The following is a 21,961-nucleotide window of genomic DNA, read 5'->3' as shown; positions in this document are numbered from 1 at the left end:
AACACACAAATTAATGAGGGGTGGCTCAAGGATTTTGCACAGTACTATATAATATATGAAACAGATGTTTGGAAAGCTGTTTGTTGGTTTTCTTTTGTCCAATATTTTTCCCGTTTGCCTAATCATACAAGGTCTAAACGGCACTGTAGCGCTGAAACTACATATCCCAAGATTCTCGGCGCACTTTTGGGTTCTGGGAAACATGGCGGCGTCCGAGCAGACGACAGATGCAAACGTGAACATCCCGGAGTACGAATATCCCGATGTTAATACAAAACCATTTCATATAGGCTCTTTTAAAAAGGAGTGGCTGAGCAGACTGAAGCCAAGCGACTACTCGTATGAGGAGGCGGATGAGGACGCATTTCTTGCTAACTTTGCCGAAGAGATGGGGGTCGGTGCGGAAACCATGGCTGAACTTAAGACTGTGTGCAGGTAGTCGAGATCAACATTTGATAAACATTTAGACCAGGCATGTGCACCATAATAATATGTTAATGGTAATTAAGTTCAGTCGCAGTAATTGTAATGGTAAACTGATATTAAGAATACTAGTTAAATTACATAATGAGGTGTAATAGCTGATAGCTGAATCTAGTTTGTCCCAAAACTGGTAGTAAACACACCAAACGTGGAAGAGGTCTGTAACACTTACTTATATAACTATGAATTAAGAGTTACAGAGTGTCCCAATGTGCGGCAGAAACATAAACTACCGTAAAATACAACAAAAACCACCATGTGGTCAAACATAGAGGGAAAACAACTGCAAAGGTTGGCGTAAAGACACTGAAATATAGAACAACGTACATGTTACGTTCAAGTAAGTCGTGTAAAAATGTCAATTAAAACTGAAGCTTTTTAGGTTATGGGTTAAGTCAGTTGTAATTATAAATAGATCCATGTTTCCCTGATTAGTTGTATAGTTTGTAAAATCTTTATTATAATTTCCATAAAAACTAAATGATTTATTTTTTGTTTTTTATCCAGTTAACAAAACGTTATTAGTTCTTCTTTAAAGAAATGAATGCCAGCTTTAACAGTGTGAAAATATAAACTCCTTCCACAGTCTGTAAACTAAACAGAGATGGGCCGATTTATCGGCTGTTATCCTTTTTTTGGTGACTAAAATGACATTTATTAATGACAGTGGGTGATGTTTATTTTTTGTGTCTCATGACGTTTGTGGTCACTGGAAGGTTGCTTTTAAAATAAATGATTATTTCAAACGTTGATTTCAGTCCAGGAGTTTCACAGTAGGCTCGTTAATTAGTGCAAACTCCGGAACAAGAATTGAGCTGCAAGTAAAACGATGGCCGTTATGAAACAAAACGTCAAAGAAAAAAAGTCCTGTCGATTCTGATACTCGCATGACTCTCACCTGATAACTCTGTGAAGATGATCTGTTCTTTTTACCAAAGACAGTCAAATGACTTTGTTTTTTTCTTTCTTTTGAAGTGTTGATTCGCTTCGATGTCATCCTGAAGATCAGCAGCCTGACACAGAAGTTGTACCTCCAGATCCCACATTAAGAACACTAGTGTATGACCTTACTTCAGTTCATACAAATGAAAAATGCGATTGATCAGTATCGTAATGCAATTTTAAATGTGACTTGCTTCTTCTTTTCTTTTTAATACAGGCAAAGAAAGAAGAGGCAAGACCACAGAGCTTCTCTTAAAAAGATTAAAAAGAACAGACATGACCTCTATGCAGATGAACTGGTGGGTGAATTTAGTTAGGGACTGAGATTACATAATTAACCTTTGCATTTACTGTTCGCTCTAAAGTAGGTGTTTATTATTATCCCCTGGGGCTTCTTGACAGGTTCCCAGACATTTTTAGTTTTCTCTTTCATCTTGTATCTAAACGTGAGGCTTGGTTCTCTCTCTTATTTTTCAGGAGCGCCTAACCATTGGCAGGAAACCAGAAACGGTGACTGACATGGTTCCCGAAGGAGAGATCATTCTAACCATCAATGTCTACTACCCAGCTGTGTTCGACAAAGTAAGGGTTACATTTTTTGTTTTTGTTTCTTTTGTCATAAAACTGTTTTTTGTTTTTTTTTAAAAGCCACTGTGTTGTGTGTTGTAGTTGAATACTATATTTAATGGCGCATTTCCTGCAGTTTAACTACATCAGGCCCCACATGACTCTCCTGATGACGGGTTCCCACAGCTTGGCAGAGCTCAGGGATGCTGTTTGCTGCGTCAGTGACTTGCAAGTGTGTGGAGAGTTCAGCAACACGCCTGACGTAGCTCCAGAATTCATCAGCAAGGTAAATACAGGACCCGAACAGAATAATATTGCTGTGCTCCGTATCTAAATGTAACTGTTTCTGTACATTTAGTGTGACTGGACTCTCATACATGTATGTATATATTTAAAAATGCATCTGTTGTAAGCTAGAGAAAAATATTTTATGTGCTCTTTTTCAGGATCATTACAAGTCAGCTTTCTTCTTCTTTGAAGGAGTTTTCTACAATGACATGCGGTTTCCCGAGTGCCAGGACATCAGCTCGTAAGTACCTCCTTCTTTAGGAAGCTTTAAAGATTATGCATTTCTTAACCAGGACCTTTACAACAGTTGAAGGCAGCAGGCCTAAATCAGTAGAAGGCTGGTATTAAAAATGGGCCTCTTATTTTATTTATTCGGGCGATCGTGGCTCAAGAGTTGGGAGGCCGCCTGGTAATCGGAAGGTTGCCGGTTCGAGCCGCGGTTCCGACAGTCTCGGTCGTTGTGTCCTTGGGCAAGAAGCTTCACCCGTTGCCTACTGTTGGTGGTCAGAGGGTCCGGTGGCGCCAGTGTCCGGCAGCCTCGCCTCTGTCAGTGCACCCCAGGGTGGCTGTGGCTACACTGTAGCTTGCCATCACCAGTGGGTGAATGGGTGGATGACTGGTTGTGTAAAGCGCTTTGGGGTCCTTAGGGACTAGTGAAGCGCTATACAAATACAGGCCATTTGCCATTTTACCATATTTATTTATTTGACCAAAGAAAGTGGTCAAGTAATTGTAAACAAGACTAACTCTGACATTTTCATTTGTTCATGTTGCTTTGACTTTTGTCTTGGGTTGATTGTGACAAAGCAAGCAATGACTCACTCAATAGGCAGTTTAAAGAGAGATCATTGAGTTTATTATTTATTGCAATCTGCTCTTATTTGGAGAGTAGAACATCTTTTTATTTCACCTGCACAGGGCTGCCAGTCAAAACAGTTATCAACTGCACTCATGTGTCTCCTCTGAAAATGAAATGCAACACGAGTGAATGAATTGCAAACGTAATAAAGCTGACCTAGGAAAAAATGTATCATAGTTTAACACGCAAGCTTCCCTGACATGGCCCCCTCAAGGTGCTTAACTTGAACAAATTTAGCGCAATCGTTTCATATTAACAGTCCTGACTCCACAGTGGCTGAAAACCCTTAACTTCTTAACAAGGCTTTCATTTCAAAACACTTGCAGGCATATATGCAAGCAATCGCTAGATTGGATTGTTTTTTTCAATTATTCATTCGTCTGTATGTCCAGTCAACCATTTTCTTGTCCAAATCGAGGTTGCGGGAGGTTGGCAGCCTGTCATAGGGTGAGAGGACAGGGTTGACAGTCTGTCACTAAGACAGAGACACAAACGACCGCTGACACTTAACCAGAATAGCCATTTTAACCTAACATGCCTCTATTTGGACTGTGGGAGGAAGACAAAGAACCTGCACAGGCAGAAGTAAAACCTCCACACACACGGTGGGAATCAATGCTAACTTCTTCTGTGCCACCTTAAATTTGTTCTCAGTTTTTATTTGAGTAAATTGTAAAAGCGGTTAAAGTCTTAAAGTACAGTTTTAGGTCCAAAATTCAAAATTACTCTTGAGCCTTTGAAAATGGGAGACTTTGTATAAAAATGACTGTAATTCCTAAATAGTTAATAGAATATATTTATTCAGCTCCTTGAGTTAAAGCTGAAAGTCTGCACTTCGTTCACATCTGCATTGTGCATTGGTGCAGAGGCAAAAATACCAAAAATTAGGTTACTGCCCAAAACCTTATGGACCTACATGTCTGGAAAGAATTCCAAACAATAAAGTTATTAGATCTGTTTAAGTAATGTTTAATAACTCTACAGTGCTCAGCAGTTTGCAAACTGTGTCTAAGGAGTGACCTGGGCTTGGAGCTGAGAGCCGTAGAAAGGTTAGTAAAATGAAATGGAATAAAATATCTAAATGTTGGCTTTGTGCAGGATTTCTATGAATACCAGGTCTATTCAAGAGTTCTATTTAATGATTTGTTAAATAACTTGAAACGCTCAAATAATCACTGTGATATCTGCAGCTTATGAAAGCAGATAAAGATAGAAGCTTGAAGAGTGTACTTAGTCTGACCGTTGCAAACTGTTCACATTTATAAAACGTAGACCTGTCACAGTAAATAAAGACAACAGTTTTAGTAGATTTGATATTTTTTGTGTCTTTATTCATTGGATTGCAACCTACAGTCGTATCGATACAGTCATCTGTTTCCTAGAGACATAAATCCAGTTGAAGTAATCGATGAGGACGTAATCTCCAGAAATGCTCAGCCCTTTAAAGTGCATGTTGGTCTGTTGTGTAGCATTCTCATGAAGCTTGTTAAAGAGCAGAAGCTAACTGTAGATCTACTTTAGTTTAAGGTCACAAAGCGTTGTGATCTACACCTCAGCACACACTAAGCACTTTATCGCATTGCCCAACAGCAACTTCCCAGCTGATCATCTCAGATCTGACAGAGGATAGTTCTACTTAATAGGTCCTTCTTGATTTGTGCCTCCTCCCAAGATCCAATCAGGAACATTTTTTTCTGGTATAATTTTTAAATTAGAAAACTTTTTAAGCTCAGTCCTTCAGTTTTGTTTGTTGGCTCTGTGAATATTTACTCAGGAGTGTAGTTCAAGTTAACATCGAATATAGATATTTGAATGTCTGCTTGCTGACAGCAGATTTGGGGGCCTGTAAAAAGCACAGTTTTACAGTTGGAATAGAATTAGACTGAGATTTTCCAAATGTTTTTTGTTTTATGTTAGAAATCCATTAAAAATCCACAAAGTTTTGCATAATTTATATTAAGAAGTGTATCTTTCCCCTGGTATTTCTTTTTCAGGCTAATCTGTTGTGGTGAGGTACTGAAAGGACTCGTCATCTGATATTTGCTGTGCTTTTAATAAATCCATCACTGACATAAGCGCTCTTTTAACTATTTAATTTGTAAAAATGTGTATACACACACACACACACACACACACACACACGTAGGAAAATATTTAGTATACACATCCAGAAATGCATACACTATTATATATTGTACATATATTTATTAGTTTCAGGTTGGCCATTCTTGTATTTTGCTCGTTTGTGTTGTTGTGTTTGCACATCTCTGTTGCTTGTGGGGCTCGCACACAAGAATTTCACTCGCATGTGCTGTGCCAGTGTGCCTGCACATGTGATGTGACAATAAAAGTGATTTGATTTGATTTGTGCAAAATTATGTATCATTCTGTGAAATAACCATGGAACTCATGTAAAAAATATACGTCAAATATTATATTTTAATTTTTAACTCGGCTCACTTTTTAAAATCTTTCTATTATTATCATTATTATCATTATTATCATTATTTTCTATTTCACTTATTTTACTTTATTATATTTACTCTGATTTCAGCTTTATTTCTACCCTAATACAATTGTTTTGTTGTGTTTTCTTTTTTAAGCTACAAACTATTCTTTGCTTTCATAGATACTGTTTGTTAAACATTTGCTGTGTTTAACTTAATCTTTAACTATTATAAAAAGGGGATTTGCCAACTTCTGGATGAATAACAGACATCTTTTCTCATCTTATCTCCTCTTGCTTTATGATGTAGGACTACAATTGAATGGGCTAAGTCCCATAACTTCCCATCCTACAGCCAGGCCAAGATGGAGGATACACTTTTGGAGGATCTGAAAGTCAAAGTGGGATTCCCGTATCTCTACTGTCACCAGGGCGACTGCGAACATCTGGTCATCATCACAGATGTTAGGTTAGTGCTACTCATTGTCTAGTTCTGCGATTCAACTTCTTTACAGAGCCCACTCCAACTCTTGCTCAGTTTTGGTTATTACTATATATCACTATTACTATAACTATTACAACCTCAAATAACATTTATGTCATATTCTGTGTGTTGCTGTCAATTCAAACAAATTACAGAGAGACTGCGTTATACACCTGCACCTCTGTTCAGCAACAGTTGAATAACAGCTGTCTTTAAGATGAATTAGTACAGTAATAATGAAACTAGGCCCCCTGAAGTTTAAATAACTGATTAACTGGTTTAATTTCATGCTTCTAGCAGTACTGTTGGCTCTACCAGGACGGAGGCTTAGGAAGCTTACTGAACCACTACATAAAATCAAGAAGGATTTAGCCCACTGTGTCCTGTGAACATTAAATGGATAGATATCAGCTGAATAGCTCAAGGTGAAAGAGTTTGATTATTAACATTTACCTGGTTCTTTTCTAACGTCTCGCTCTGTAACAAGGGATAACAGGAATTAGTAATATTTATTGGCTATTAGCAAAAATTTCAACCAACAGGAGACCCTACATATAAAAAAGGCTACAGTTCCTAAACAGTGCAAGATTTTTGTTGAACCCCATGCATTAAAGCTGAAAGTGTGAATGGCAATCACAGGCAGATGCAGAGAGGCAGATAACTGTTGACACCTTCAGCCAATTTAGAATAAACAGTTCACCTAACAATACACACCTTGGTGCACACCATGATTCCAGGTTCAACCAGGAACTATTCTTTACTTGCTTTAATGGATGCTCTTTCATTACAACAAAGTCATTTTTATTTCTTTTTATTGCTGTTGTGCAAACATGAAACACACACGTGCAATAAACTCGAGTTTTCTATTTGTGTCCAGTGAGCAACTTAAAACCTGAACATTTCAGCTGTCGATAATACGGCCAAGTCAAAGTTGAAAAGTTCGAGCTAAAATCATCGAAATGTTTATCTTCTGTTAGTCCGGTAATGCATTAATAGTTTCCGGCTCTTGTTTGGTGGAGTTCACAGTAAAGTACATCCAGATAATCACACAACCAAATAAGCATGCAGCCAAACAGGGTCATTTTAGCTTATCTCTGCTCCTCATGAATAAGATGCTTGGTATGAATAAGAAATACTCATGCCTATCTGGTTTGAGTTAACATCAAACCCTGTGCTTAATAAACCGTAAAGTAATTAACTGATTACTACTGCAGTACAGGAGGTGGATTTGTCAGCTGCAGCAATCCCATCTGACAATGAGATGCATTGTCAGACGAGATTTAACATTTCTCACAAGACTAACGGATGCGTAGTTATCTTCGAGCTTATGTAGCGTTGGCGTAAGCAGGCCGACCGCACATGAAAGCAGCTCCTGATATCATGAATGTGAGACAAATCTGTGTTCCTACCGCTCAGAGCCTGTGAGAATGTCGTCTTCTTCCCTGCTCTTTACCCATTACAGACTGGCCCACAAGAACGACTGTCTAGACAAGAATCTGTACCCACTGCTCACGCACAAGCACAGAGTCCTCACCCAGAAGTGTGCTGTCTGCCATGTTTTCATCGGAAGGTGAGGAGACATCAGGGTGCTGCATAAACAACGGAAGCTTTGTGTTATTATTTTTATTTTTAATTTTTTTAAAGGCTGATCACGTATCTCGTCTTTCTAGATGGTATACCACCAACGACCAGTTTGCTCCGAGTGACCCATGTCTCTTCTGTGACAAATGCTTTCGTATGATGCACTACGACGCTCAAGGCAATAAACTGGGAGAATTCTTGGCCTATCCCTATGTGGACCGGGGTGCCTTTAATTAATGGTTCTCATGACTTATTGCTGTATAATACAGTTACATGGTTTATATTTCAGAAGGAAATGGTCTGATACTTGCAACGTCATCAAAACTGTTTTTTTTTTTTTTTTTTTAAGGGTTTGATTTTCCTCTTTGAGCTAAACAGTAACATTTACTGATAAACAGTTCAGTTGACAGCAGCACGGTCAGTTTAATGTTTAGCATACTTGTGTGTGGGTTTGTCTTTTTTTTTTTGTGTGTAAAGTTATTGATTTTTAAATGCACAAAACAGCTTTTTGATTGATTGAATTCATTAAAAGTAACCGAGTTGTTATGTTTGATTGGTGGACATTTATACAGCTTGTTTAACTCATTTTGATGTACTTCAAATCAATGAGGGTGACACGGAACAGAAACTCGACCTTAGTGAGATGACAATTTTAAAAGGCTGTCTATTTGTCACCTTTATACTGTACTGTGCAAAAGTCTTGAGCCGCCCCCCTTTTCTTTCTCATTTCCATTTGGTATTTTGTTTCCAGTTAGTCAAACTTTTTTATTTTTCAAGTGGTCTTGAGCAAAGCTTTGTCCAGGCTTTGTGAAAGTGATTCAGTGTTCTCTGGGCTAGTCGTTGTACAGACTAGACCCCCGCCCCCACCTGAGTAGTCTGCATGAAGGATTTGCACCTTTTCACAATGGGTTTTTTTTACGTAAGTCCTAGTAAATCATTTTTGAGTATGTGTATGTTGTGTATGTGTATTATGTGTGATGCAATACGGCAGCGCTACTAAAGCAGTTAGTTATGGCATGGTAATTTATGGAATATGCTGTGAACTACATAACTAGCCAATTAAAGGCTAAAAGCAAAGTTGTCACCAAGTAATTAGAATACTGGTCATATTTTTGTGTATTGCTGCAGCTTTTCAAGTATTAACTTGGTGCGTTTGGCAACACCTAGGGGGGAAAAATGGTAATATTAAGGCTGCCTGTTTATTTAAGGGAGAGGAAGAATACATTATAATTGTACATAATAATATCATAGATGATAGATTAAATAAATAGATTTTAGGTAGATGCTTGTGCATTCTTAAAGTCTTGAATTTTACTGAATATGACATCTCTAACAAGTTAATTTGTTCACATTTCCACATCTTAATTTTTAAGTGAAATGTTTTGGGTTTTTTTGAGTTTATACACTATATGCATATAAGGTAACCTCCTTTTGCATTATTTTTGTGTGCTGCATTTTTCTTTGTTTTAGCAAAAAGAGGAACAACGGTACCGGTATTTAAATCAACCTAGGATGATTTGTTTTAATTTTTCCATGGCGTTACTGAGGTGATGCAAAGTGAAACATGCATTCTTTTTTTTGCTAATGTGCTGGAAAAGCTTGAAAATGGACATTGAAAGTGCTTAAAAGGTGCTTGAATTTGATGCTGAAAAAGGTGTCGTAAGTCCTTAGAAAACAGACAAAAACTCCAGCACATACCTGATACAGAACCCGAGTGATGCATCTGGATTAAGGCTAATCTATTGTTCACTGAAACCATCAGAAATGGCCTCAGTGGAAAAGCAGCTGTCAAGAAGGCATCCTTAAGAGAAAAAGGTAGAGGTATGCTAAACTGCACAATAACTGGACTGAAATTCAGTGTCATGTACGTATCATGTACGGAGGTACATTGACGGAGGTAAGTCTTTCAGTAGGACAATGATCCCAAACACTGCTAAAGCAGTAAAAAACATACCTGGACTGAAAAACAATGGAAAACTATCGGTCATGGATTGGCCTCCCCAGAGCCCAGACCTCAGAACTATTCCTGAAGACTACTTAAAGAAATTAGATAAATGCTTGCCTAAGAGAGTTCAGGCTTTGTTGAAGAATAAAGGTAATTAAACCTAAACTATTGACTTTAGGGTTGTTGGAATTTTAAGAACTTTTTGCCTTATATCCTCCTGAGAACTGAGGAAAAAAACAATCTTCCCATTGAACTTTTTGTGATTTCCCTTCTCTGGAGCTAAAGGAGTCCACCCAAACACATGAGATATCAATGGAACACCCTTTATGTCCTCCATTTAGTACATCAGGACTTAGTAGGGTTGCTCAAATAAGTCAACAATGGGCTGGGAGGTCAGTTCCTTGATCCTTAATATACAAATTCTCATGACCATTGATTAAAGCCCAGATGAACAGAATCAATGTTTGGGGATTCTCAGGAGGATATACTATTCCTTCATGTATTTTTGTACACATTTGAATAAATCACTGCAGTTTTGTCCCATTTTTCTAGCAACAATATTAAGAAATGAAGGATGGCTCAAGACTTTTACACAGTACTTCTAAGCTTTTGATGAAGCCTTTCGGCTTTGAGTGACTCTTACAAACACAAACACAGTCAAACACAATCAGCTAACACATCCATTGGTTTACCAAGAAAAAAATCACACAATCCAAGTTCAACATGTTTATTTGATTTTTCTTTTTTTAAATGGCAGCAACAGAACAACAATAACCGCTATGGTTAAACAGGCAAAAAGAAAAAATCTAAGAAAAATCCAGATGACAGAAAGTGGACTAATCTTTGTTTAATATTATCACACAATATCTGTGCTATCAGCTTTAAAAACTACAGTTGTACTACAGCTACCACTTTGTTATTGGATGCTGAAACAGGTCATCAGACAGGCACAAAAATACTCTTATTTACATCTATGTAAAAAACAAAAAAAGAAAAACTTAAAACAGGCGCTGACTAGAAATCAAAGCATTTTCTTGGCTAGAAACTTTGGCAATCTCCACAATTATGTTTTCGTGCATCTGAAGTGGACATGTATGAAACACGCTTTACAGAGTTAACACATCTACTGCTATTAGACATTTTCAAGGTGCTTCTACCTACAGATAATCGTCTGTATTTCCCATAATTGAGGCTAAGATCCACCTGTCGAATCAGTAAATGCTCCAACAATCAAAACCATCTCCACCAGCTGAACCCCCCACCCCCCACCCCCACCAGATGGTTCCCGCACTAACTCTCTCCCATCCTCGTTAAAGTTTGACAAACTCAAGGTTGCAGATTTACAAGTCGTGTCACTACTCAAACAGATGCATCTAAGCAGAAGGTGTCTAGAAGTTAAAGATTACAGACAGCATAAAAATAAAATATATGCACTCAGTCGCGATCCTGGAGTTGGGCTGATGAAAGCTTTCAGCAGCAGCAATGCAGAAAAACAACAACAAATCAATTAAACTGGTAACCAGTGGTTGTCATCAGTCACAAACTGGGCACGAGATCTCACGTGATCAGCCCAGTTTTACAGCAGCAAATCTCCCTTCTTCAGGCCTGCAAGACACTCAAGTGGACTCCTCCTGAGTTTTCGGGGCACTACAGTCCAAAATAAAGAATAAAGGGATAAAGGTTAAAACAGTTCATTAAAAAATAGTGAGGATAAAGTCTTGATATTTTATATTTACTCATTTATTTTTAGTAAAAATCCTTGGAAGACCAAACGTTATCCTTCTAACATGTATGGCTCATGTAGCACTTGTGCACAATCAATGGAAACTAAAATCATCAACCCTTGTGAAGGCTAGATTCAAAATCATACATGTGCCTGGGGATGCTGTTTGTTGTTTCTTCTCTCAAACACCATCATAAAGTTCGTGGATGACACCACAGTGGTTGGACTCATCTCAAGGGGGGATGAGTCGGACTACAGAGATGAGGTCAACAGACTGACTGAGTGGTGTTCAGTTAACAACCTCCAACTGAACACCACGAAAACTAAAGAACTTATCTTGGACTTGAGGAAGGGCAGAGCAGACCCGGCCCCACTTTACATTCACGGGAACTGTGCAGAGAGGGTACACTCCATGAGGTTTCTGGGCGTGCAGATCTCTGATGACCTCTCCTGGACTGCAAATACCACGGCGGTGGTTAAAAAGGCCCAGCAGCGTCTCCACTTTCTGAGAGTGCTCAGGAGGAACAACCTGGAGGAGAGGCTGCTGGTGACATTTTACAGAGCCACCATAGAGAGCATCCTAACGTACGGCATAACAACATGGTATGCAGGGTGCTCAGCTGCGAACAGGAAAGTACTGCAGAGGGTCATCAACACAGCCCAGAAGATCACTGGCTGCTCTCTGCCCAGCCTGGAGGTCACTGCAAACTCTCGGTACCTCAGCAGAGCTGGCAATATCATCAAGGACCACTCTCACCCCAGCAACCAACTGTTTGAACTATTACCGTCAGGCCGACGGTACAGGTCACATAAAACCAGGACAAACAGATTCAGGGATAGCTTCTTTCCCAGAGCTACCACCGTAGTAAATAAGCACAAAAACAATTGAACCTATTCCATACCGTCACTGTCATTATATTATGCTGCTATTCATACTGTCATTATATTAATGCTGCTATCCTGTATATATTGTACATACTATTGTTTGAGTACTTACGATTGTTTTTTTGTACTTTTTATATTTTACATTTATATTTATTATTGAAACTTGCACCAAGGGAGTGGCACTCCAATTTCGTTGTACTCTGTACAATGACAATAAAGGCTATTCTATTCTATTTTCCAGTGCACCTGTATTTAATTTGCACCAAAGCAGATGAAATCACAGTGCTTGATCCTTCCTAACTGGACAGACTGAAATCCCTGCAGTTTAACTGACTCTGTGTTAGACTGTGATGATCAAGAGCTACAGTGTATTTGAGAAACTGAATTTCAATGTTATATTTTACTAATGCTCTTTATTTAAAAAAACAAAAACAAAACAGAAACATAGGAACAGAAGTTCCAGTCCCCTTTAACATCAAATCTCTTAAATATTTGAATGCATTTTCAAATGCCTACTTTAAGTCATGAGCAGGAGGCAAGGGCCTTGATTCTGTTAATGGAAGTAAGAAAACTTTATCAAATCAGCACATAACAAAATAAGCTCTAAAGGCTTTATTTCCTTCATTGATTTTGTGACTTGTATGAACCTCAAAGACGAGGTGGGAGTGGGCAGGTATCACACAGCACCTTCCAGGATGACCTTTTGTATAATAGACCAAGAGGGGGAAAAAGTTAACAACCCACATGTGTGGCACTGCCCTGAAAACTATGTATACATTATGAATTGGAGTTATATAACCAGCACTAATGGGTTCAACTGATTTACACTGACAGTTTCTGTTGAGGCCATCAAGCATGCAGGAGGATCACAATCAAGCTTGTGTTCTCAAAGCTACCTTTGATTCTCTCCTGCTGAAGCATCTTCGGGAAGCCTCTCTCTCTCCATCTCCTGCTTCTTCTCGTCGGGGCCGACATCACCATTTGTCACTTTGTCTGTTCGGCAGAGACGCACAGGCTGAGTCAAACAGAGTCATCGCTGCACAACCTGAGCCATGACAGGAGCATGTGATGGCACATGACCGGTCAGGATCTTACAAAAATAAATACGATTTTCTATCCATTTGACATGCTATGCACTTTAAAAAAAGACCTTTCATAAAAGGCACACATTTTGATAGTATTACTGTATTTTCAAGCAAGGATGCGGTAATTAAGGTTAGTTTTTCTGGAAAGGATGCAAACCACACTGATCCTGTGACGTCCCCCTGGGAAGGGGAGAAGAAGCTGATAGCAAAGGATCACTGTTTCTGTTTACTGGTATTTATAAGTGTGTTAGAAGTTCAAAATGAATTTAAAATAATGAGCAGAAAACTTTATCCCATTTCTGTTACTGTATTCCCTTGCAGTCATCAAAATAGCTTATAGGTATCTTATTTCCATATACCAGTTACCATCATCACTAGCTTGTGCCCAGGGCTCAGTCACGCCCTTAAAGGCTGAATACGTAGTAAGCGCAAACCTTCTGCTTAACGTAATGGAAAGACATCTGTGTTGCCTTAACTGACAGAAAACTGACATTTTCTGTTATTTCTGCCATTTCCACACAATTTGATAAAAACTTTCTCCTACTCACCGTTATAAGAATAAAATCCATCAGACAACATACTGTATATAAAGGATGGATGCAGCTACCATGACTACACCTACTGGTTAGTGACATTGTCTTGAGAAACCCTGATCTGAGTTCTTTAGCCTTTGCCATCTTAGTGTTTTAAAAGCATATGTCACAAGTATCTGAGGGACACTGCACACTCTCCAACTAGCAATCTTGTTTCATTCTTGTTCTAAAGTTCAGTGGGGGACCATAATTTCCTAAATGACTGTCACATTGTAATAAACAAGATTCCAAACCAGGGACTAAAATCATCTCATCGGGGCAGTCATTAGTCATTGAGAATGGGAGGCGAGGGTTGTTTTCCTTGAAGCCAGAGGAGTCGGCTCCTGGTGGCCAGCAAATGCAGGTTTAAGGCACCTGCACAGAGACTTCACTTTTCAGACCTTTTACATACCATCTGTATCAACCCATAATAAATGTGCATTACTTTCTGTAGAAACATGCTTTTTAGCATCTGTGCCTGTTTGCCAGTCTGGCATATTTTGGTAAATGAAAACAGGTCAAAATATCTTCATATCACTCTGTAACTTTATCATTGTATGCACTGCACCTCTGTTTAGGAATCAGTGATGTTCTTGATTTATTGTGTTCCATCCAGGAGCTGTGTGTGGTGCTCCGCAGCAGGGAAACAGATCTGCATCATCAGTCCTAAAGAATCATTACAATCCTGCAAATCACTGGATGGAGAGCAGCCATCATATTGGGCTATTTGGCTCGACTTGACTCGGTTTTGGTCGTTTTTCATGACAACCGAGCACCACCTAATATCCGTGGGGTTGTTATATCAGCTGACAGTCCCGTGATGTCATTTGCAAGAACGCCAAAACAAAGGGGGACGTCAAGGCGATGGTATACCGGCTGCTCAGTTTATGGCTTTTTGTCAGACTCGAGGACCACAGTGGTGTTTTTTTATGACACCATTTCCCCTCATGTTGATTTTCATGTGGGAGAAACTCTTGTGATTTATTGAGTAATTTATTGAGTTGACTAGCCAATCAGTGGTGTGCAGTCTGTTGACATCACATTTTCAGATCACTGTGAACTCTGGCTGAGTAGGTAGTAAAAAAGTGCCTGGTAGCAGGTACTATCACCTACTGGAAAACGCCCCGAAAAACCAAGTCGAGGCGTGCATGGATAAGACCTCCAATTAAGGTAAACTTTTATTGGCACCAGTCAAGTGGAAAACCTCTCTCACTGAGCTCACATGCTGCAGTTATACCAGCTTTAATACCAATGTCTGCATTGACAGTTAATGTGGTGAGGAGCTGTTAAACCACAGTGAGTCGTTGACTCTTTGACTCACTCATAAACCTTTGATCGGCTCCCCTGAACTACAAAGACAGAACCCTAAATAACTGACACCTCAGGCAGATTTTCTAATACAATGTCAGTGGCATAATACAGGAAAAAATATACAAGCTCCAAGGACCATATATAAAGCTTCCAAGTACAAGGAGCTGCTGGTGTCAAAGTTCTTAGAATTATATTTCAACAGAATCCCTCAAGATTAAGATTATAATCTGATAAAGATCAAAGTTATTCACAAAACACATACCCCTTATGAAAGCTCTTAGATAAAATGGTAGTTCTTAAACAGAGCACAAAAGTAAGAGAAATATGCTCCAAGGGAAGACAGTTAGTGAAATGTTAGATCATGTATTGATAATGTTTGTGGTCTATCTTAAAAAGCTGTGCTCATCTCCCACCCAGCACAACAAGGCTAAAATACAAAAATGAAACACACACAACCATGGTAGCATTCACAAAGTCCAGGAATGGCTGCAATCACAACATAATAAGATTGTCTCTGCTTTGATGCAACATTTTTGCAAAATACATTTTGCAAGTGTCCAAAAATATATAGGCCCATGCATGCTAAACAGCTACTGTAAAGGTAGAAAGAAAGAATGTGATGATCTGTACCCGAATTATTTTCTTTGGCTTGTTCAACCCTCTTCAGCGCTCCTTTCTTTGCTTCTTCGTGCTGCCGTTGTTCAGCTAAAGATTTGTTCAGCACCTGGCTGAGCACACAGTCACCCTCTCCAACCAGAAACATGCTCTTAAACTTATTGTACAACATGGTGGCCTTGTCCATGATATCCTGGCTTGCTTTGAATCTGCGAATCTAGGACATGAACAAATAAGGAAGGCATTACCACTCATGAAATAACGCTGATGCAGAATGCATCCAAAATAAGACTCCTTCATGCTGTTACCTTTTTGAGCGTGGCGATGAGTTCGCTGTGTTTCTGCAGATGCTGGGTTGTGACCTGAAGGGCACCAATCTCATCTAATGCATCCAGACACTTCTTCACATCCTAGTGACAAGAGACAGGGAAAAATACAGATCACATGGAAAAAATACAGATTTTTAGAAGATACACCTATGGTATCAATTTGAGGTGATGCCAATACCACATCAGCATTATAATGAGGGGTAAAAATAGGAGGAAAAATGCCAGTTATGTTTTCCCACAGCCCAGTTAAAACTGAGTGAACTAAAGTAAAAGCTCATGTGCAGATCTGAGCCCCGACGGACTGAATAATGCAAGGAGCGCATTAACAAGGATGGAGTAGCAGGCTTATTCTTAACCTTAAGGTACCCACATAAGAGTCCAAGCATTCTGGCATAATTTAAACAGTGCAATAAAACCACAATGAGAAAAGTATGCGTCTATGGGTAAATACTATTTTAGTCTTTGATGGATCCTTTAGATGAAGCATTGACGGGTTTAACACCTTTTGTCTTCATCAGCTCAGTGCAGGAGAACACTGATTCATAAAGTTGTCAGAAGAGAAATGTGGACTGAGTAACATGTAAGATTTGAGTGATGTGAACTTACAGGGTTGTCAATTTTCAGTGAAATTTTGATTTCACTGTGCAGTCTCTGCAGTTTCAAGTCAGTTGACATTTCTAAGTGAAGAAAGAAAAGGGAAGAAAACATGATTATTCTTAAATAACTACTTTTAAAAAACTTTACTGAAATATAAATAAAAAATATTTTGATTGGTCACTAAAATCTTTTTGCACCTACAATTGACTTTTAGCTTGCCACAAAAATATGAATATATATGTTTTTTGTTTTGACCGCCAAAATTACCTTTTTTCTTGGCTCCTGTCCTCTCTTCATTTTTCTTCTCTTCATCTCTACCTGGTCTACGAGATAGCAATAAATGCAACATGTCATAACTCTATCCAGGATTACATTTTATCATTTGCTCTGAGCTTCTGATGACTACTGTGTATAAACGTACTCTCTCAATTCATCAGCTTTCCGCCGCCGCACATCTTTGTCCACATCTGCATTTTGCTGTTTCTTTCTGCCTTTATTTTTCTGAGATTAAGAGAGATTAAGGTACTCAAAAGCATGTTTTTATGACACCTCTTTCAGAAACAATGATGGCAGTGGGAGAGTCTAATTGCATAGATACTTGCCTCTTCATCGTCAGAGCCAGAGGAACTGTCATCCTTGGACTTCTTCTTCTTAGCTTCAGGCTCCTTTACTTCTGTGTCCTTTCCTTCCTTCTTCCTCCTCTTCTCTTCCTCTCCACTTTGGGTCTTGTCCTCTGTTGTCCTCTTTCGCTTTTTGTCTGACTCTCCAATCTCCCTAAATAAAAAAGAAAGAGAAAAATGCCGTTTTTATACTGCTGGGCCGATTTGGCTTTTAACATTCCAGTGAAATCGGGGTTTCAGGATCTGGCCCTTATGCAGGCTGAAGAGCATCAAAGAGCCACTGCAGAAACTGTGCAAAGAAAGCATGAAGCTTCTGTGTCTGCGTGAATTTTGTACGGTGTCTGTTGATAATCATGTAGTTACATTTCACTGCCGGAGCCTTGCTGTTCCTGCTGCTGAAGCAAAAGCAACTTCTCACTCTTGGGCTTCCTGCCTCTTCGCTTAGGGCCTTCTCCACCTAATCACATGAATGGAGACACACAGACGCACGATTCATTTTGATCATATGCAGAAGTTATGAAGGACAGCTGTCCAGTCCTATAATAATGCATTGTTAACAGTTGCCAGTAACTTTAATGTATATATCATACAGGCTACAAGCTGTAATGGGTATATTCCCACCTCGTTCCTGTGTATTAGATGTATTGTCATGAATATGAGCTTCTGATTTATTAACTTCTCATTGCTCCTACGTGATTATCATACCAGCACCACAAAACAAACAGCCTACCGGTGGGACTAACAGGACTTGCTGGTACATCATCTTTGTCATTCTCCTGGTCAGCATCACTCTGAAATTCAGGAAGAAATAAAATAATTTAAAAACAAAGTACTAAAGACCAATTAATAAACAAAAACAAAAAAAACTATAATTTATTGTTATTATACTTTTTCTTTTAAACTAAACAAATTAATAGCCAGTGCCAACCTTTTTCTTTCTTCCTCGCTTGGGTTTAGGTACATCTGGTGATTCTTTCTGAGCAGAGTCCTAAAATTATTGACACATCCAGTTATTTTAATCAGAACGCACATCAAATTTGAGCTTTCTTTGTTATCTCATTAACATAAGAAGGAAAGCTGTAGCAGTAAGAGAATGAGCAGGTAAATGTCCTCCCCGATTTAAAAAAAAAAAGAAAGCATCAATCTGTCTTTGACTTTGGTGGTGGTTGTGATGGTAGTGGGGGAGGGGGTGTCAGTGGCACCATCTAGGGTATACCTGAAATACTACACTCTGTTGGGGTATGAAAACTTCAGTATGAATCAGTATTTATTAAAGAAATAGGACAACTTGTGAGCAGTCACAGCAGGAAGAATGTCATAGTAAAATAATGTATTTTAATTTAATTTAATTATGAGTCCTGACTTACCTTTCTCCAAGGTACACAGAAAGCCATGCAAAATAAAATACCATTAACTGATTGAAAACAGTACTTGTGCATTATATGGATAGGAAAAAGCAGGAAATGCAAAGCGCTGCAGCAGGACGTCAGAGGTGGAAAGAGACGAAGAAGAAATTACACTTTTGTGTTTTCTTTATAGCCGCACACAGAACTGGGTCTTGAATGAAGACAGATTAGATCTACAGCCATTTCCACTGGTAGCTTTGACCTTACCTGAGCTTATTATTATTATTATTTCATCTAGTGAAAACAAACAGACTGCTTTCTTAGAAACCTATCAGTTTCTAAATCAGCGATCACCTCAAAATCATTAAAAACAGCAAAACCCACACCAGGCTCTCCAATCGAAACGTCCAGCACCGGGGAAGTTTTGTGGCCAACGACAAGAATTTTGAGTCAAACAGGAAAACAAACAAACAAACCAAAAACTCGACCAATTAAATAAAAGCACCAGGTGTCACATGCTTTTCCCAAGGAGAACAGAATAACCTGCACCGCTTTAGGGCGTCACAACATGCAAAGTACGTACATCCTGGTCCTGATGACCCTGCTCAGAGATCAGAGACCCTTCCTCCTCCTCCTCCTCCTCATTCTCATTCTCCTGCTCAGCCTCACTTCCTGGAACCTGAATGCACCCAAGACACAGCATAGGACGCAGCGTGGTGGGGTGAACGAGTCTTGAAAGGGAGAAAAGTTAGCGAGTATTCTTCTGCTGCACACACACACAACTGTTGGCATAAAAGCCTCTGAAGCAGTTATCAAAGAATAGCAAATAATCTGTGAAGCTTTGGCTGCAGTCATATGGTTTTCATCATAAAGAAGGCAAGAGGAAGACTTGAGGGCTGGCAAAAAAACAAATAAATAAACAAAAGGATAGAAGCTGGTGACACAGGGACAAACGAGCAGAAGGTGAGTGCAGTGAAGTGAAATACAGTCTGCAGAGGGGGATCTGAAGAGAAAAACTTACTTTGGCTTTGATCACCTTGTCATCTGCATCCTCTTCTCCTTCTGGACTGCTGTCTGAATCCTTCTCACCAAAAGACTGAGGGGGAACCGGCTTCAAATACAAACAAAAAGGAATTTGGTTAAATTAAACTGGGCAAAAGAAACACAAGACGAACAGGGCTCAGAAGTAGCTGTGCACATTCAGTAATGTCAGATGATCCGAACAGGGCGGCAGGAAACAGGTAATTTCTTTGAAGTTAAACAAATATGACCCAAACTATTCCTGTAAACAAACCATACTTGAGTTTTTAGGTAGCTAAAGGCTAAATGCTCTGAATGCAAACTGGTGCCCACTTATGTTTGTCAGCAAAACAGAAAGCCGGGCAACAAGTTTTATAATGTATATTCAATCCCAATGCCCTGATGTCTGCAGGACAAATACTGGGACAGGTTTTGGAGAAGACAAAAAAGAAAAGAAAAGAGGAGGATATACCTTGGGTGCAGTAAGCTCCACTTTTGGGTTGTTCTCAATCTCCCACAATCCTTCATTGAATCCTTTTCTCTTGTTAGGCTTGGCATACTTCTCTTTGTTAGGGAGGTATGGAAAAATGTCTTTGGGGCCAAGAAATGCACTGCAGAAAAAGATGTTTGTATATTTAATACTTTTTTTGCTGTGTAGTATAAAGTCCGGTGAGTACATGCACTGCTAGGACTGACAGGTCTCTAAAAATTTTTAAAAAATAACAAAATGTACTTCCATAACCACTGAAGTCACCTTCCGGTCATTCCAATGACTCATAAATACAATGAAAATGTCACATGTATCCTTCTACAGTTTTGAGTCAGCGTCATGTGAAACCTCTGTAAAGATCTTCAACAAGTTTACCCAGTTGAATCTCTTCAGATCACTCAGACCAAATGAAACATGCAGAACACCGTAAGTACATCAAACTGAAGGAGGTGTCAAGCTGCCTGTTACTAACGTTTCATGGGTGCCAAAGAAGAAAATAGGAAACTTGACGTTGGATGGCTTCACTGCACCATCGGGTACTTCATCGATCTGGCAAAGACATAAGAAAAAGCAGGTGTTTGCTTACAGCTGTAAATGGTAGTGGCTTATTTGCCTGGGTGCTTGTTTGCACACGATCTGCCTTATTTGTATGTCTTTCCACAATATAAGCATCGCACTTACTCTTGCAGGCCAGTGTGGATAACCCTTCATCTTGGCAAAAATCAGATCGCCAGGTTTCCAATCTCGAGTCATGTTGGACGTATCACCAAGCTGGAAAAATCAGTAAATTTAATCTTGCATCAATATAATGTACCACATTGTGATGCGTCTTCTCACCAATGGGAAACCCTCATTCAATGCCCCTCCCCTAACCACAACCAACATCCTCTGGAGTCCGGAGTTCATTCAAATTTGACAGTCACGTTTGCTCTGATAAAACAGCCTTATATTATATGAATTTGTTTGATGTGTTCATGCTAATCTTATCACTGGCTAAAACAAGTGAAAGCCCGGTGTATTAACACGCGCGAGCGATGCAAGCAAAGCGAAACGCTTCGTCAACAAACACACACGCTAGCTAGCGTTTAGCCATTAATTGCTAACAAAACAGCTTCTTCCACTGACCTCTAGCGTTTAGAGACTTCCGCGGGGAAGCAGGCTATTTGCTGCGGTTCGAAAAATCGATAGTATATCAGAATTGTTAATAAGAAAACAACCTGCTCTTTTCCTTTTCCGCACACTCGGATGCACGTTTTCCGCTCCCGCGCAGGACGTCAATAGACTGTACCAATACAGTGCAGTTCGGGGGGAGTCGATTTTAATTAAAAGCCACTACCTGGGTTTTTCTCTGTGTATCAAATCGAGCTCAACCCATTACAATAATTAAATAAACGCCAAATGCTTGTGATGATTACCTGGAGTCTTGTGCAGCATGTATTTGAGGGGTAATAACGCTAGTACCCAGTTGGGATGGATGCAGCTTTAGTAGGCGTTAACGTCTGCGCATGCGCTTTTATATAAAAGCTTAAACCGATAAGCGCTGACGCTCAAAGTTGTAACTATGGAAACTTATAAGGGTCGGACTAAGGAAAGATACAAGAATTCTAAACATTTACATTCAGTGTTAATTCTGATCCAACAGTCTGATCGCTCAGTACATGTTCCTGGGACATGAGAGTCAGAGTGGGAGGTCGGCAGCTGGTCCTGATGCTGCGGATGCCATCTATCTCTCATACAGGGATGACATATTTTAATCTTATTTTTAATGCAATA

General features: G+C 39.3%; 2 protein-coding genes across 4 annotated transcripts; one reads left to right on the top strand and one right to left on the bottom strand.

Annotated features, from left to right (window-relative positions):
- The first annotated feature begins 187 nt into the window (after positions 1-187).
- On the top strand, positions 188-8,931 carry snapc3 (small nuclear RNA activating complex, polypeptide 3). Its single transcript, XM_085409730.1, has 9 exons — positions 188-435; positions 1,459-1,542; positions 1,643-1,724; positions 1,903-2,007; positions 2,129-2,278; positions 2,439-2,521; positions 5,896-6,054; positions 7,532-7,639; positions 7,740-8,931. The coding sequence occupies exons 1-9, from the start codon at positions 203-205 to the stop codon at positions 7,885-7,887; spliced, it is 1,152 nt and encodes a 383-aa protein (XP_085265856.1). The 5' UTR covers positions 188-202; the 3' UTR covers positions 7,888-8,931.
- Positions 8,932-10,308: 1,377 nt separating this feature from the next.
- psip1a (PC4 and SFRS1 interacting protein 1a) lies at positions 10,309-21,518 on the bottom strand. 3 transcript variants are annotated; one of them, XM_085409727.1, is made up of 17 exons: positions 21,406-21,518; positions 20,870-20,959; positions 20,661-20,737; positions 20,171-20,309; positions 19,700-19,789; positions 19,262-19,357; positions 18,261-18,320; positions 18,063-18,123; positions 17,696-17,789; positions 17,315-17,486; positions 17,134-17,213; positions 16,980-17,035; positions 16,722-16,792; positions 16,095-16,196; positions 15,802-16,003; positions 13,100-13,196; positions 10,309-11,242 (listed from the first exon to the last, which is right to left on the bottom strand). In XM_085409727.1, exons 2-17 carry the CDS (start codon positions 20,939-20,941, stop codon positions 11,212-11,214), a joined length of 1,500 nt encoding a protein of 499 aa, XP_085265853.1. In that variant the 5' UTR covers positions 20,942-20,959; positions 21,406-21,518; the 3' UTR covers positions 10,309-11,211. The 3 variants fall into 3 exon arrangements, with proteins under 3 accessions (XP_085265853.1, XP_085265852.1, XP_085265854.1); XM_085409726.1 differs by having other exon boundaries at positions 21,314-21,472; XM_085409728.1 differs by lacking the exon at positions 19,262-19,357 and having other exon boundaries at positions 21,314-21,472.
- Between the last annotated feature and the right edge of the window lie 443 nt (positions 21,519-21,961).

Source organism: Rhamphochromis longiceps, linkage group LG6 (assembly GCF_057381845.1).
Source record: "Rhamphochromis longiceps isolate RC_006_pf linkage group LG6, R_longiceps_female_GT1.1, whole genome shotgun sequence".
Taxonomy (NCBI): domain Eukaryota; kingdom Metazoa; phylum Chordata; class Actinopteri; order Cichliformes; family Cichlidae; genus Rhamphochromis; species Rhamphochromis longiceps.
This window is presented reverse-complemented; position numbering and strand designations above follow the sequence as displayed.